General features: G+C 37.5%; 1 protein-coding gene and 1 long non-coding RNA gene across 4 annotated transcripts in view; one reads left to right on the top strand and one right to left on the bottom strand.

Annotated features, from left to right (window-relative positions):
* Positions 1-2,266: 2,266 nt before the first annotated feature.
* LOC148045817 (uncharacterized) lies at positions 2,267-6,530 on the top strand. Its single transcript, XR_015696349.1, has 2 exons — positions 2,267-2,524; positions 6,341-6,530. It is a non-coding gene; the product is annotated as an uncharacterized LOC148045817 (long non-coding RNA).
* The window catches only part of SNX10 (sorting nexin 10), a 45,297-nt gene continuing 32,314 nt past the window's right edge, over positions 3,906-16,888 (bottom strand). For all 3 annotated transcript variants that reach the window (XM_014067857.2, XM_014067865.2, XM_087712802.1), the window contains 2 exons: positions 6,286-6,498; positions 3,906-5,864 (listed from right to left, as the gene is read on the bottom strand). In XM_014067857.2, the coding sequence (XP_013923332.2) occupies positions 5,783-5,864; positions 6,286-6,498 (295 nt within the window). In that variant the 3' untranslated portion in view covers positions 3,906-5,782. The remainder of the gene's footprint in view (positions 5,865-6,285; positions 6,499-16,888) is intronic.

Raw genomic sequence — 16,888 nt, 5'->3', positions numbered from 1 at the left:
GGTCTTCAGGTATTTATGGTCTAAAGCTGTGATGGCGAACTTATGGCACAAGCCCTATTTGCTGGCACGCCAGTTGTCAGTTCCTGTGCTTCAGGAAAGCCTCGAGGCTGGAGAGGGTGAAAAACAGGCCCAATGTGAAGTTCATTCCTGAACTTCTGGTTGGCCCATTGAGCCTGTTTTTCGCCCTCCTCAGCCTCTGGATGCTTTCCTGAAGCCTGGGGAGAGCAAAAAATGGCCCCAACGGGCCAACCAGAAGTATGGAAACAATTTGTTTCCAGCTTCGCGTGGGCCGCAGGGAGGCTGTTTTCGCCTTCCCCCAACTTCAGGAAAGCCTCTGGAGTCTGGGAAGGAGTTGTGCGTGCATGGCGGGGGTGTGTGTGTTTCATACGTACATGTGCAGGTGGGCAGGGAGGATTGAATTGGTGTGGGCATGTGTGCGTGCACAGTAGCGTGCTCATGGACAATTTTGGCACGCCATAAGAAAAAGATTAGCCATCACTGGTCTAGAGGGTGGGGGCAGATCTTACTTAAGTGAGCAAGATGTTTCAAAGCGCAGGTGCTTGGACTCTGTCAGCTGAAATTTCTTGACCAACAGAGCCCACGTCATGCCCCTTCTGTGGGGACAGGTCAGTACCATTTCGGTGAGACAATTCCTCAGATATCCTGGAACCATGGCATTCAAGGCTTTAAATGTTTTCTTTTTGCTCAGATGGAATGAGTTTGTTTTCAATGCAACTAGACTGCATCAGCTGCTATACCAGTCAGCAATTTGAAAGTTTTTGGTAAGCAGATAATTGGCCTCTAGTTGTCCAACTCTGTCCCTTTTGCTGGACACTCATGTTAGGATTTGCAAAATGTTAACCAATGTTAAATTTTACTTCCTTGTGGTATGTTGCTAAACTGCTTGGCAATGAGTGAGTGCAGATCAGTTCAATAACAAAACCCATACAGTTCACTTTCATCAAGATGGTGCTGATGAATTGGCAAATAATCAATATTTGATCCTTCTTGCCTTTTCTCCATTATTTCTACTGTTATTGGTCAGCCAGAAGTTTAGATTGGATTTTTATCTACCTATCAAGTCACTCCCAAGGCAGATGTTTTTGGAAGGTGCTAGTTATCATCAGGAACTTAAACAGAAACACATTAAAACATAAACTACTGTAACCACATTGACTCAGTTCATAAATATACTGAGCCAGAGTACCAAACTACCCTACTGCTTATATGATGGAAACTAAACTCCAGTGACATGACAAATATGTAGTAATTCATTTTCAAGAGTCACAGATGAAGTCAAACTGTAGTTTGCCTATTATTAGTTTAGCTAGTGTGTGATGCTAATGCCAACCAGTGGCCTTATAAGACTAAGTTTATAGTTAATAAACTATGTGAACTCTTCAGCTGTGATTCCCTCAATATATCATGCTTAAGCCAATCATAGCTTAACATGTTGCATGGCCATGTGATATATGGAGATTTTTAGTTCAAGTGCTTGAGAAATTACTAGACTATGCTTTATTCTGAAAAATGCATGGCCTACTGAGCATGGAAAAGTCTTATTGTTTCTTCTTTAGGTATCCTAGGTTTGGGTATTTTAAAACCATGCAATCTTTCTCGTTTTTAAAAGGAGTCCAATCTCCAGAATCAGGCTTGCAAGCGCCACATCCTGCTTTTCTTTCCCAGCAGCGTTCAAGCTCTGCATCACCGCAGAGCGTTGGGAAAACAATAACCCGCTTCTGCTGTCTGCCCTCCCTCACCAGCTCCGCTGACCTTTATTTCAAGGAGTCATCCGACTACCTCGGTCCCTGCACAGAGAACGACAGCCGGCTGCCTAGGCGTTTGCATAACAAAAGCCCGCCATCCAGCCGACGCCTGGGAATGCCGTCGTCACCCCTCGCCCTCCTTCCCAGTCTTTCCCTCACAGCATATTTGCCTCTCATTTTCCAGCCTCCTCTGTCTGTCATTTCATACATTCATACAAAAAGGCGAAGCGGGGAGGGAGGGAGGAGGATGAAGTAATGAAGTATTTGCAAGGAGAGCGATGCCTTGAAAAATCCTTTGTCGTTTGCAACCCCCGTCTCCGCATTGATGTTCCAGGGCGGCCGCATCGCTTTCTGGGAGGAGGGGAGGGAGAGGTGCGCGTTGACGTATTCTCTATGGGCCTTTTGGAGCAGCGGGCTACTGCTCTCTTGATTTGGGCCGTTGCTATGGGTTACGGGATTACGGCCGGCGACAGCCTTCTCTCTCTCTCTCCCTCCCTGACAAACAGCTCCCAGCAAAGCTCAGGCACATGGAGGGCGCCTGGAACACACATTCCCCGGGCGGGAGGGGGGAAGCGAGCGAGCGAGGGAGCGAACTGCTGCTGCTTGCTTCCTTGCTTGCTGCTTGCTGCTGAGCCAGCGCCCTGCGCGCGCCGGCGATTCCGCGTGCGGCTTTTGCAGCTGCGGGGGGAAAATGTCCAGCATGCGGGGTTGAAAACAGGGGGGCGGGTGGAAGAAAAAAAGTGGATCGAGGCCTTGAGGTAAGAAACCGGCGAACTACTATACTCTATGCCAGGTCGAAGGTGTGAAACTGGCCGAAGAAACCAGGTTTGGAGAGAGAGAGGGAAACGCTAATGGCTATAACTGATGGCCAGGCATCCCTGTTTCGCTTCTCCTAAAATGAAGCCAGATGGCTTACGGATGGATTTATTTTTATTTTTTGCTTCGTGCAGGGAGAGAGATAGCAACCAGGGGAGGGAGACGGGAAGCTGCAGATGATCCCAAAAACCAAGCCAGTAGCGAGGAACGGAGGTATCGCTGAATAGAGTAGTTTTAAAATAAAAGCATCCTTCCCAGCGTAATAAGTATGAGAGGGAAAGTTTTTGAGTTTGAAGAAGCGGGATGACGGCGCAATTCCAAGCAGTTGGCTCGTCGAAAGCGACTGTGTTTGCCAAGCAGAGAAGGCCAGCAAGGAAAGGGTTACGTTAAAAAGCGGAAAAGTTAAGATATGTCATTCCGTGTCCACTGATTCTTACCCTCTTGGCCTTTTGCAAATTATAATTCTGTTTTTCTGATTTTATGTGAGGTTAAACTTGAGAACTAACCAATTCTTCCTATTTGATGGATAACTATAGTTAAAAAGAATTATTTTCCCAAATTATTTCTAATTGGCATAAAATCATGAGGAAGAAAGAGTATTGTATTCGCAGGGGACCTAAGCATTTCGAATAATTACCCCCCCCCCCCAAAAAATTCTTTCCACTTTAAATCTTGTAAAATGTGATGTACTAAGAAAAGGCTATCAAATCCACATTTTATAAGGGATTTGCTAGAAAGAAGCTGAAACAATTTTTAAAAAAAATTAAGCAAAGTTAAAAGTATCACTACAAAAACAATTTTAAAAAAGGGAAAGCATATATTAGGGAAAATATTGAATTAATGCACTAGTGTTTATAACTATTAAGAAAATAGGCTTCATTGCTAGATATTTTTTCCTGCTTTATATCAACATCTACCAGATTTAATTTATAAAATGAGCTGTACAAATAAATGTGAATTTATTTGCAAAGCTTTATAAATAGCAAGTTGTTATAAAAAGTCTTCAGAAATGAAAGTGTGGGGATTACCTAAAATGTATGTAAATCATAAAATTTGTCTTATCATATTATATCGGTATTGAATAACAAAAATATGACTGACAGACTGAAAAATATGTAAACTTAGAAAACAGATTTCTTTTCCTTGTCTTTAAACCTGAGGAGAACAAACTGAATTCCAAAATGGGACATGTGACTTGGAAAATTCATGGGATTATTCTTTTAGAAAATTGACTTGTTTTATTCGTGCTTTCTTAAAATATGTGTGCTATATAATTGGATATAAACTTGCAATTTTTAAAATCAAAACTCAAAGACAAAAATAAGTCAACATAGAAAATGTTTTATTTTGGAAATGTAACAAAATAGAAGCATTTTCTAAACATTTTAAGAGTCCACATGTTTGTGATCAAGTATTTCACTAATAGACACTAGATAGACAAAATATTTCAAAGGTCAAGCTGCAATCAGATACACTCTAGAGTAAACAATAGATTTACATCATGGTAAGCATGTAGAAGTTTGCTAATGAAAATTATGAATATAGTAATACTGAAGCAACATGATTAATATGCACTGTATAGATAAACCAAATGACAAACTGCATCAAATCCAGCAATTCACAGTGGAATTTGAATGTAACAGTGGTTCCCAAGCCTTCTATTTGCTATACTTAAGACTGAAATAATTGTTTATCCTCCAGCAGGCATCAATTAAATGACATCACATAAGTCTTTAGACATCATATACTAAAATTAGCAATCACTTAATTTATAGCATACACATTGCTTCAAATTGCTTCACAGTAACGACTCTAGATTTCTGTAATTTTAGTAAGCGACAATATCTTATTCCATTTTATTCTGTCTTTTTTCCTTTCCTCAGTTGGATGCCTTTTGTTCATTTTACTGTAACAGTAGCAAACACTGCACTGGTAATTTTACTAACATTTTCAAGCAGGTATTCTTTTGTAATTAGGCCTAAACAGTTGTATACAATTCAATAATAATAATAATAATAATGATCTGCAAGATTATTTTATGTTCAACCACAATAGCAAAAGGATTGTTGGCTCTAAATATTTACTACTTCTTTCCCCTCTTCGAAAATATATCCCATGGCCTTCAAAAAGTATTACTTAATATGAATAGAATATGAAAATTAGTTCCATAATAAATACATTTTTGGATTGGGCAATCAATTAATTTTAGGATTTTTGAGGGTTTCAAAAATAAATTGAGTTTACGAAGTTGTCCAGCTAGATATTTTAACATACATATCCCTAAAAAAATTAAATTATCTTTTGTTATTTCCTGCTCCTCTGGCTAAAATCTAGTTCTTTCAGTGTTACATCTAGAAAATTTGAAAATATAGCATAATTCTTTTATAATGCAAAGAAGGTTTGATATACGACATAGTTTCAAAAAGCAAGGCATACTAGGTTCCCTTAACCTGGTACCCTCAATATGATGTACTTTGATTCCAATGGGATTATGAGTCTGAACTATATATTTACATGACTTGTGACAATTGTTAGGCAAGCTTAAACCTACTCACTTCAAGTAAGCATACTGACTGAAGCACTTGATACGCTGTAATTTTGATCACACAAGGTTCAAGTATTTATTGAGATGAAACTGATACTTTAGAATGTTTATTTAAAACTGATTTGGTCATTTATTTCTGTATTGCTGAGCACATACGCATACTTACCTGGCAATGCGTTTCATTATAAACTGAGGTTTTTTTAAATTACATTTAGCAATGATTTAGAACTGTTAGGTTTGTACAATATGATAGAATTATGCGCCCATTTAAAATGTCAAATGAAATTAGAATTTGTACATTTTGAAGTCAGATATTCCAACGTATTTCAAAATCATTCAGAGGTTTTCTCTGCTCTCCCTTATAATGACTCCCAAAGGATTACATCAGGAAATCTAAGATACTGAAGGTGTCTCTACAGATGTAATTCATAACTGTTCAACAACATAAATCAGGTTTCTCCTGCTTGATCTGCAAAATACTTGGACTATTATCTCTATAATTCCCAGCCCACATGATCTCTACTTCATATACTGTATATTTTTCAAAACTGGTTTGAAAACAGAAAGCACGTGCTTTGAGAAGTAGTTGGAAAGGTCACATGCAACTTTCAAGTTAGGCCTGTCATTCCAGGAACAGTAGAGTGCAAATAATATTTCAGGGTTCTTCGGGAGCTCTGCTTGCTTTATGTCTGTGTGAATTGCTATCATCGCCACTGTGTTCAAGCCCAGAGGATGAACTGCAGAGGAGAAAAAAAAAAGGGGGGGGGAGGAAATTGGTTTTCACAACACACTCAAAGCCTGAGTAACAGAGGAGAACTTTAATTATCCCCAGTCACAAAAGAGAGACAGGAAATTTGGACTTTTAATTAGTCATTTGGAGTGCAGTTGGATATTTTTTTTAGCGAGATAATTTAAACGCGAATAATTCAAGTCTGACTAAATGAAATTCACATAATCAGAATGCAGATAATTGAATTTCTACTGCATTCATTAATTCAATGTGGAGGTGTATGCAAAGACTTCTATGATGAGCTGTCACAGCTCAATAAAATCTCAGTCAATTAATTTTTTCATTATCTTAGCATTGCATCAACAACAAAAATGCTGAAGTGTTTTTATTTTCATGTGTGCATGTTTAGCAAAATGTAAGGAAGTAACCTCTCAGAATCTGAATCGGCATAATTTTCTTTTTTCTTCTCTTCATGTTCTACAGGAAATCGTCGTTTCAAACAAGCAAAGTCATGGATTGCTTCAGCCACAGAATATTTCGTATTTCCAGATACACAGGCCTCAATATCGTCAGGATTCAGCTGTGTTTGTACAAATAAATGAAGTCTACTGTCTGAAAGCAAAATTGGATTCTGGAGTACCCTTTAAAAAATACAAAAAAATTCATCAACAAATTGCCTTTCAAGAACATTTATTTAATATTTTTTGTCTCAAAGTTACTTTTAACTTCATACCCATTGCAGTTTGAACGCAATATAAATGTTAGAATGTTTGAGTAAGTGATACCTTTATTAACGTATTTGGGATTTTAGGTGAGTAAAATAAATGAAGCTAATAGTTATGAACATCTGTTATATAAGTAATTTTCAAGGACTTTTTTTACTTCCCCATCTGTTGCCACCATGTGAATCGATTACTAGTTTGGCTGTGGGGAAAGAATGTGTGCCTCCATGAACTAACATGGTAAATGATGCATAATCAGTAATTCTGAATATGTAATAAAACTATTGCCTTAAAATAAGGGCATTACAGAATTTACCAAAATTAGAGGCCTATGTAAAACAGAAATATTTATTTTGCAAAGACGTGTGTAGGGTGTGTGTGTGTATGTGTGTATGTATATATATGTTTGTGTGTGTGCGTGTGTGTGTGTATATGTGTGTATGTATGTGTATATATATATACACATACATACATACACATATATATATATATATTTTTAAAAAATAGATTACCACTATGTACATTACCTTCAAAAAGGCTGATAAAACTATTTCAGAGGAATGGGAAAAAGAATCTTTTACTTCAGTTAATTTTGACTCCAGCATATAATTTTAAAATGAGAATGTTCGATTCAGCAAATATTTAAAACAGTTTAATACAACATTAAATAATTGCAACTAAATTTTTATTAACAACAGAATGGTCTTGCTTCCACCACGCCATGTCATAAAATCTATTTTTTCCAAACTAGTTTTATTCAACATTAAAATACATTTCTATTGGCTTATTTTGTCCAGCAAATACAAACCCCAAAATAACATTACTTCTATATTAAAAATGTGGATGTTTAGATCCCTTGTTTTTTTCCTTAATATTTGTTAATGTCAGTTAATTACTTTTATCATTAAATGTTCTCTTAATTACAATTCTGAAATCTAACTGGGGACAGTCAACATAAACAATTTCAGGACTCCAGGCAAACATTCAGGATAATATTCTACCGGAGAATCATTATTTTAATATGAATAAGCAATCCTATACTCTGCCTTCTGTACAAAGATAATCTCAAAATATTTTATAATCCTATTTTAGAGAAATGACATTTGGATTGATTCTATTAAAGATAGCTGTGAAAGAATCAATGTGGACATTTTGCAGCCTTCCTAGCCTGGTGCCTTATAGATACTATGAAATTAGAGCCTACATTATTCATCATCAAAACAATGGGACCTGTAGTCTAAAACATTTCAAGGATGTCAGATTAGGGAAGTCTGATACAGTGAAGAATATTTTAATAATGACTCATCAGGTCAGTAGAATAGAAAAATAGGGTTTGAACTATTTACTGCAGGCTATGTAATAAATATGAAAAACAATGGCTGTGGCATATTCTTGAATGGAAGGAAGACAAAAATTAATTCATTTCAAAATTGGGGTGATAGAGAAGAGAGAAATAAAATGAGGTTTAGACCAGCCTCAATTATGTGTGCTAGAAAAGAAACAGGAAGGCATCTCTTTTGACCTAGATAGCCATCTTACATACCTAAGCAAAAAAGAAAAAAATCTTTTAGGAAATTTGCAGAGATTTTATCTCTTTAACAGCTAGGCAGGAGAATAATGAAATTAGTACTGAAATTCTAATTATTCTATTAAGGATGTGCAATGTCCATTAAGGATGTGCACATATAAAGGAAATGGTACATATATCATCATTTGTCCCCACAATGGACATTCATGCTCATTTGTTTATTCCCCCTTATCCAGAAAGGCCTTTGGATTTTCCAAGCTCACTTGAATCTAACCCACTTTACAAGTTGTTATGAAAATAAAACTGGGGGGGAGAGAATCATGCATGCTACCTTGAGATTTTGGGAAAATAAGCTGAATATAAAAAAAAATAAACAGGAAGCATACCAACGCTCCTCCCTTAAAATCAAAAATAGTCTATTCATTTCCTCCAAGTTTCTAATTTAGTCTTTAAAACAAGGCCATCTTGGATAATACAGAATTTATCAGTATGTAAAGTAGCACTCTTGCCTGAACCACTTCAGTTGAGGGCAAGGAGGCACCTTGTTATAAAAATAACCAGGTTCTTGTATCTTTAGATCTTGATTTCTTTCTGCTTTGAAAATATATTCTGCATATGTATGTCCAGAACACTATGAACAATATGAAGTGACCAATTTGTTATGCAGCAGCTTCAATACAATACAGGAAAGCATGCAATGAAGAACAGAGAATGCTTTGCCCAAGCCACAATCATATCAAAGGGTTCCTTCAAGGTTTTATTCAGATATAATTCATACATGCAGACAAGAATGCTCCGATATATTATCTAATTGCATGCACATTAACATAAACATTATGCAGGAAGCTCAGATATTTGTCAAGTCTAGTGGATTCTGCTAATTGCGGTGGTCATTAAAGATGCTGCATATGTCATACTCCTCAACCACAATGATAGTAAAGAAGGGACAAAAATATTACTAATAATCTAACTTGGTATTTATTTTATTATAATATTATCTTAATCATAGAGCTATTCAATTATTCTAAAATATGTAATGCTTATATCATTTTTATCAAGTATAAATTGCCCTTTTCCGCTCCAATATGCCTACATTGTAAGATATTTGACATTGTTCATAAAGAAACACACAAAACAGTAAAAAATAATCAGGTTACTGGGAAAAATTACTATCTTCTGGAATTCATATAAATCAGTTGGACCTCAATTGAATTGTGACCAAATATGAATGGAAAACAGCAGTAACATCCATGGCTTTAAGCAAATGGTACATAACCTCTGCTTTACTTTCAGTAATAGCTGAAGCAAATTATAATTTTAATATGATAAAAAGGAGAAAATAGTAAATATATGGAAAGCAATCACAATATCTTTAAAATGTACACTAAATTAAAATGTGAATCAAATCAAAACAAAACTTATTTTTAAATGTCTTATCTGTTCCCAAAGTGGTTTTGTTTTCAGTAGCATACCCTCTACCTAGGCAACCCATTGAGAGGTTAAGTGTGACCTTGATCTGAAAAATGTGGGCAACTTTTATTTAAATTCCATTTCAAGTTGAATCATGTTACATAAGAAATCCCAAACAAATTAAGCATTAATCATCCCATTCCTGATAAGATTTTTCTCATCCCTCAGAAAATTCCTATCAATTTCCTAACAGAATGACACTTGTTTAAAGTATGCATATAATGATGGAGATAAAGGGGGGATAAAAATATTACTGATAATCCAACCTGGTATTATTTTACCTTAATCATACATCTATGATCATACATATAATTTTATTTTCAATAGATATTTTCAGGGGTTGCTTTAGAAGTGTGATTGTGTCGCCAAACTGAAACCTTAGTAACTGTTGATACAATTACACCACAGTTACTTCTTTGTTACTGTTTTAAATGCATTTTAGTTTCTTTGTAAAATAATGGGTAATCTTTAAAATTGATTTTTGATGGTTTGAGGCATTGCACCGCAAAAATAATGAACACTAATGTCAATGATATTGGACAGAAATTCATTTTAGCTTTATTTCATGTCCAGTGCAATTTTGTTAAGCCTTGAACTGCTAAAGCACTATTATTAACTTGCTGGTAACCTAACATATGGGAACAACGAACAAAAGTGATAAGAGTACAGGTTGATCTAAGCACATCAAGGCTACTATTAGACCTCCCCTGCCCCTCCCTGCCACTACAATTCAATTTCCACTTTTATTTTTCACTGGACTCATTACTTTACAGTCGTTCTTTTTTCTGCTTAACAGTGCCATCTGGAGGCTTAAAAAATCTGTTCAAAGATAATAAATTAAAAACAGGAAGGGTATCCTAGAAATGCAAACATGCCAAGTGTGAAAAGACATGCATTGAAAGGTCTGTAATGCCTGTCAGTCCTTTGAGGTAACCAGGTCAAGAAAAGACCAGGGCAGGAATTCCAGAAATGCTTTTTTTATAGCAACAAAGCAGAATAGCAGAATCTTACTGCAATACTGTTTCTGTACCACCTTAAATAAAATCAATGTGGGATTGTTTTGAGGCTCTTTTCTGTCAAGTTTCCCTCTAACTCAAAACTGTATAATCTTTTCCTTAAGTCTCCCCTTAACAGCTTGTTCTTTCCTTCCGTATCTGCAAAGTCGATTTATATATTCCCATATATTTTCCTACTATTTTCTTAGGAAGAACGATATTTAATATTTTCCCTTTGCATCCACGATCCAGATTTGGATTGAAAAGGAAGGCAATGGAGGAATTTAAATCATAATTTGATCAGCTATTATGTCTTTACCCCATCTTTCCTTATGCACTTGGCTTCTAGTTTAGTTGCTTTTAAACAGCGCTTAAACCTGTTTTAGGCATCACAGGAGAAGGTAATAAAGTCTGTTGTTCTTTCCACCTCTCTTTAATAGAGACATGGGGAAACCAAATCCACATGATAAACTTCAATCTGAATACAAGTTGTCTATTTCCATATCCATCTTACCTATCTGGCTGTGCTAAACTGTAATGTGGCTAGTCTGGGTTTGACTTAGTATAAATCATAATATATACCATATTTTTGGAGTATAAGACGCACCTCTTTTCCTCAAAAAAGAGGCTGAAAATCTGAGTGCGTCTTGTACATTGAATACAGCACTTTTTGCCTCGAAGTCCCGCACCCTCCCGCAAAATAGCTGTGTATACCCTCATGAAGGCTTTCAAAGAGCTCCTGGATGCTGGGGAGGGCAGAAATGAGCAAAACATTGGATATTTCCCCCCCCCAGCCCCCAGCAGCACTCTGTAAGCCTCCATAAGGCTATGCATGCAATTTCTTTGACAAAAAACAGGCCCATTTTCATGAAAAATGGGCCATTTTTTGCTTGTCCGTCCCCCCATCACCCCCCCCCCCGCAGGAGCACTCTGCAAGCCCCACCAAGGCTATTCATACCTTTTGTTTGAAAAAAACATTTTTGGGAGGTTTGCAGAATGCAAAAAAAAAATTTCCTTTTGGAAAGCTCTTTGATGAGAATCACATTGATCAAGTGCTGTGCCAGCAAAAATAAAGTCTTAGGTGCTGCAGATTGTCAGCGATTTCCTTCTCCAGCACATGGATAAATACACCTGGAAACATCTACCTACCTACCCACTCTCTCTCCCCCTATTTATTTACTGTATTTATATATATATATATATATCTCCCTTTATCTACCTACCTATCTAACTACTCTCTCTTTCTCACCCTACCTACCTACTGTATTTCTCTCTTTCTCTCCCTCTCTATTCCTCTATCTACCTACCTACTTTTTTTAAATTTGCCTCTTCAAAACCTTGGTGCGTCTTATACTCCAGTGTGTCTTATACTCCAAAAAATACGGCAGATAATCATTATATATCTGAATCTCACAGTTGTCATTTGTTTGAAAAAAATCTCTAAAATTATATATATTTTACCATACTGTGGAGTGTTATGGCACGATCTAATATGTAGCTTATAGATAGTACTTGAACCACAACCATTCATTCAAAGTTACGTCAGTGCCAAATAAATGGTGGTTAGTCCTGTTCCAGTAAACCAGCACCCTCAGTCATGTGGTTTCAATTTGGCAACCAATTCCTACTTACAACAGTTGCAGCATCGCACATCACACAATCTCAATTTGTAGTTTTTTCTACCAGTTTCCCACAAGTCAATGGGAAGCTGGCTGAGAACCACCCCGACCGCTGCACAGCACCTCCTCTCTACTCATCAACCTCCCTCATTTGGCAGCAGCCACTAACGTGCCTGTAGGTCTGCTTGTAAATAGCCTGGGATTTGTGTTTTCCTGCTAGTTTCCCCACTGACTTTGGTTGTGAGCTCAGGTGGCACAGTGGTCAGAGTGCAGTACTGCAGGCTACTTCTGCTGATCACCAGCTACCAGCAGTTTGGCAGATTAACAGATTAACCAGGCTCAAGGTTGACTCAGCCTTTCATCCTTCCAAGGTCAGTAAAATGAGGACCCAGATTGTTGAGGACAATATGCTGACTCTGTAAAACACTTTAAGAGGGCTGCAAAGCACTATGAAGCGCTATTGCTATTGTGAGAAGCTAGCAGGAGAGTGCAAGCAGATACTTACTTAATGACACACTTAACAACAGTATCACTTAGCAACAGAAATCCCAATTGTCATCTTCCTGTACATTAGCCTTAGTAATTTAAATGCATTACCCTAATAGTGATTTTTTTAAAATTGTGTAAGCATAGGAGATGTTGAAGTTATGTATGCAGCCATTTCTTCTGGAATTCATGCATCACAACTTGTCAGCTTGAGATTTGATCTGGCCCTTGTTTCCAGTTATCAGAAAAGTTAATTAGATTGCAGAGGACTGCCAAGAGAAACTTGGTTTTATCTAATCAGTTTAGATCTTGAAATCATGTCTGCAACCATCTGTTGAGCAGAAATAGCTATGTTTGAAATATATTAATTCCAATTACCTAACTGCATATATGGTGAAGAAAACATGTTTTCAGTTCTATTCATAACTGGCTTCTATATGCTTTAAAGCAGTGATCCCCAACCCCCGGTCCGCAGACCGGTGCCGGGCCGTGGAGTACCTGGCACCGGGCCGCGCAGCGGCCGGGGGCCATGATCGCTGCAGCGGCCGGGGGCCATAGTTTCTTTCTGTATGCAAATTAGGGCTAACTGGCACAAGGGGTGTTACTGGACCGCTGGTGGCACTCTGACGTCACCAGCGGCCCACCGCCCCCCTGTGTCCAGCGCCGCCCTTCTCATTCCTTTTCAGTGCTTCAGCGCTGGCCGATTCCTGAAAAAAACCTAAGAGCGCCTGCGCAGCTACGTAGGGCTAGCGTAGACAGCGCTAGTAGCGTAGCCTTGCACTTTATATTTATGTAATTGTATTTTATTTTGTAAGGCATGTTTAAATACAATAAAATAAAAGTTGTTTAATCAAAACAATCTGATATATAAACAATCAATGTGTCGTTGCGAACAACGCCCCCTCACCCCTGCGCGCGCTCAGCAGGCCACGGTAAAATTATCAAAGGCTGACTGGTCCGCGGCGATAAAAAGGTTGGGGACCACTGCTTTAAAGAATTATTTTATCTTCCATTTTAGACTGAGCAACCGCAAGTGACAATGAAGCCTTCAACAGCAATTGGCCTAGTTGATACAAATGTTTTAGAACATTCACAAACATTTTAACTGTTGAGACAGACACATTCTAAATTGGAATATTTACAAACTGTGTTTTGCTGAAAGAAGCAAAAGTCACCGTGGCTATAGTGATGGAGAGAAATGCAAACACACTGTGGAAGAGGCAGACTGCATGAAACAATAACAGGATGGAGAAATCTCAGTGGAAAGAAACCTTCGAAACAGAACTGCTTAAAGAATAAAAAACCTAGAAGGGATGTGGCTGAAATGTCTCTGTGGCCATTAAGTATCTCCTTCTATAGATTCTATGTCTTGACCACTTTTTAATGATTCTTGTGGTTTAAATAAGAAACTGGTTTACTACTAAACAAGAACTAGCATAATATATTATTGTGATGGTAGAATAAGACGGTTCCACCACAAAACCGCGTTCGACTAAAGCGCGCTCGACGAAACTGCGTAGCTGACGTCATCACAGCGTGACAACAGCGCGGAGAAAAAAGCACGCTGTGAACACTAAAGCTAAAATTAACCCCTAAACCTAACCCTAACCCCCCTAAACCTAATCCTAAACCTAACCCTAAACCTAACCCTTAACCTAACCCTAACCCTTAACCTAACCCTAACCCTTAACCTAACCCTAAACCTAACCCTAACCCTAAACCTAACCCTTACTTTAACTTGAATCGGCTTGATTTTAAAGCGCTATTTAAAGCGCCCTTTTTTCTCCGCGGTCGCTGTTGTCGCCCTGCTGATGACGTCAGCGACACGGTTTAATTGGGCGCGCTTTAGTGGAGCGCGGTTTTGTCGTGCCACGGAATAAGACCACACTGGAATGGTTGACATTATCCTCAGCAGCTAATTTAACCCATTCACTAAATGGATGATTTGGCATCTCTGTCAGACATTTTGTGAGTGAGCAACTATTTGTGAAATGAACCTTACCACATCCTCCAAATGCACTTCTAGCCTCAAGTCTATCTCCGAGATAACAATAATCATATCTGATTATTGTGTGGAACATGTATCACTTATGATACGTATGTGTGGAATAGCTATCATTTATCTATTTACTCATTCATACATACATGTATACATTCAATCAAATCAATTATTTATTTATTTTAAATGTATATGCCAGCCCAGCCCTCAAGATGGAAGACTGGCTGGCTTACTGTCATACACACAGAATCCCATTCACATGGGGCCAGCAAATTGGTCTGGCTTATGATGAAAAGAAGAAAAGTAGAATAATTGTCAAGGGTATCGTAGGTATTAGGTCTATAAGTCCTATCAGTCCCAAATTGCTTGAGGCAGTTCTGTTGTAGGACTGATGGACATTCTGGGCTGAAACTCTGACAAGATTCAGATTTTTGGGAGGCTAATTAAAACCTTGTTCAAATACACACTTTTTTGGGGTGGGGAGAAAACAAGAACAGATAAGCACTAAACTGAACGTGTTTGAACAGATCTACAATACAGTACTCTACTAAGAGACAAGGATTGAAGTATTAAGTATTAAAATTATTACGAATCTTTCAATCATGCATCTTAAATTACAAGAGTTCAAGCTGGTATTAATTACTTTGTATCAAACTCAGATTTTACTGATATATATATGTATGTATAGATAGATAGATAGATAGATAGATAGATAGATAGATAGATAGATAGATAGATAGATAGATAGATAGATAGATAGATAGATAGTTTGTGCATGCTAGTGCTCAATATTGATCTACATGTTGTTAAACTCCAATTCTAAAACCTGCCCAATTGGGAGAATGGAAAACAAGCCTGTATTTCTTCAGTCAGAGCCACTGCTTCTATTTCCATTATATTCAGCCTAGAGAACTTAAAATACATTAAAAACGGAATTTCAAAGCTTAAAATAAATGTATTGTGCATAAGGCAGTCTTCAAGACATTTCATTTATTTAGAACATCTACGTGAAGTCTGGATGTTTAAAAACGAAAACTATATTTTTAAAATGCAAACAAAATGAGCAGTTGCTTTGTTTGGTTAAAAGCAGAGGGGCAGATTGGGTTTTATTATGTATATTGTAAATTATTCTTTCAGATGATAACATATAGCTGAAATGGACCGTAACCTATTCTAACTAAAACTTTTTTTGTATCTTACGTAGCCCAAGTGCATGTTTGCCAAAAGCTAAAACACCAATTTGTTTTCAACAAATTTACTCAGCCTATTTACTACATTTCTTGACTCTGGGTATGTGTTGGTGAGAAATCTAATCTATAGAAACAAGCAAACACAGCCTGTGTTTTGGTGCCCTCTATTGAATGCATACACAGACGAGATTTCAAAAGGAATCCATGAAAAATTCAGCCTACAGTGACATACAATAGATGAGGTTGCCCCTTCTTTCTTCTTAAAAAGAAAGCAAATTCTGAGTCGTAAAGGTTGAATACAGAGTTAATTAATCTTAAATAGACTGTTTAAAATAAATGGGGGGAAAATTACACCACATTGATCTCAGTGGTTTTCATCCATGGATTGTTGGAAAATAGCTATTACTGCTCCTCAATAACTTATTATTTTCTTGAATAGGAAAAAAAGACCCCAGAAACAAATTTTTATTGTATTTAAATGGAGAGAAACAAAAGTAAACATTCTCAGCTTGAAAGGGCTGTTTTAAGTGTTACAACTTTTCTTCTATTCTGATTTAGTTTACAGATAGTCCTCAACTTACAACAATTCGATGGCCATTCAAAGTTACAACAGCACTGAAAAAAGTGACTTATGACAGTTTTTCAGTTACTATCTGTAGCATCCAAAATTTCAAGATGTTGGTAACTGTTTCATACTTATGACTGTTGCAATGTCCCATGGTCATGTCATCCCTTTTTGCAACTTTCTGACAAGCAAAGTCAATGGGGAAGCCAGATTCACTTAACAACCAACAACCAACAGGCAATTTGGGGGTCCTCCTGGATTCACAGCTGACACTGGAACATCATCTGTCGGCTGTGACCAGAGGAGCCTTTGCCCAGGTTCACCTGGTGCACCAATTGCAGCCCTACTTGGATCGGGAGGCACTCCAAACTGTCACTCATGCCCTAGTCACCTCAAGGCTGGATTACTGCAACGCGCTCTACATGGGGCTACCCTTGAAAAGCGTTCGGAGACTGCA

This window comes from Thamnophis sirtalis, unplaced genomic scaffold (assembly GCF_051295495.1).
Source record: "Thamnophis sirtalis isolate CommonGarterSnake01/CBP01778 unplaced genomic scaffold, rThaSir2_p1.2 scaffold_4, whole genome shotgun sequence".
NCBI classification, from domain to species: Eukaryota; Metazoa; Chordata; class Lepidosauria; order Squamata; family Natricidae; genus Thamnophis; species Thamnophis sirtalis.
Note: the sequence above shows the minus strand (reverse complement) of the source record. Positions and strands in the feature narration are given on the sequence as shown.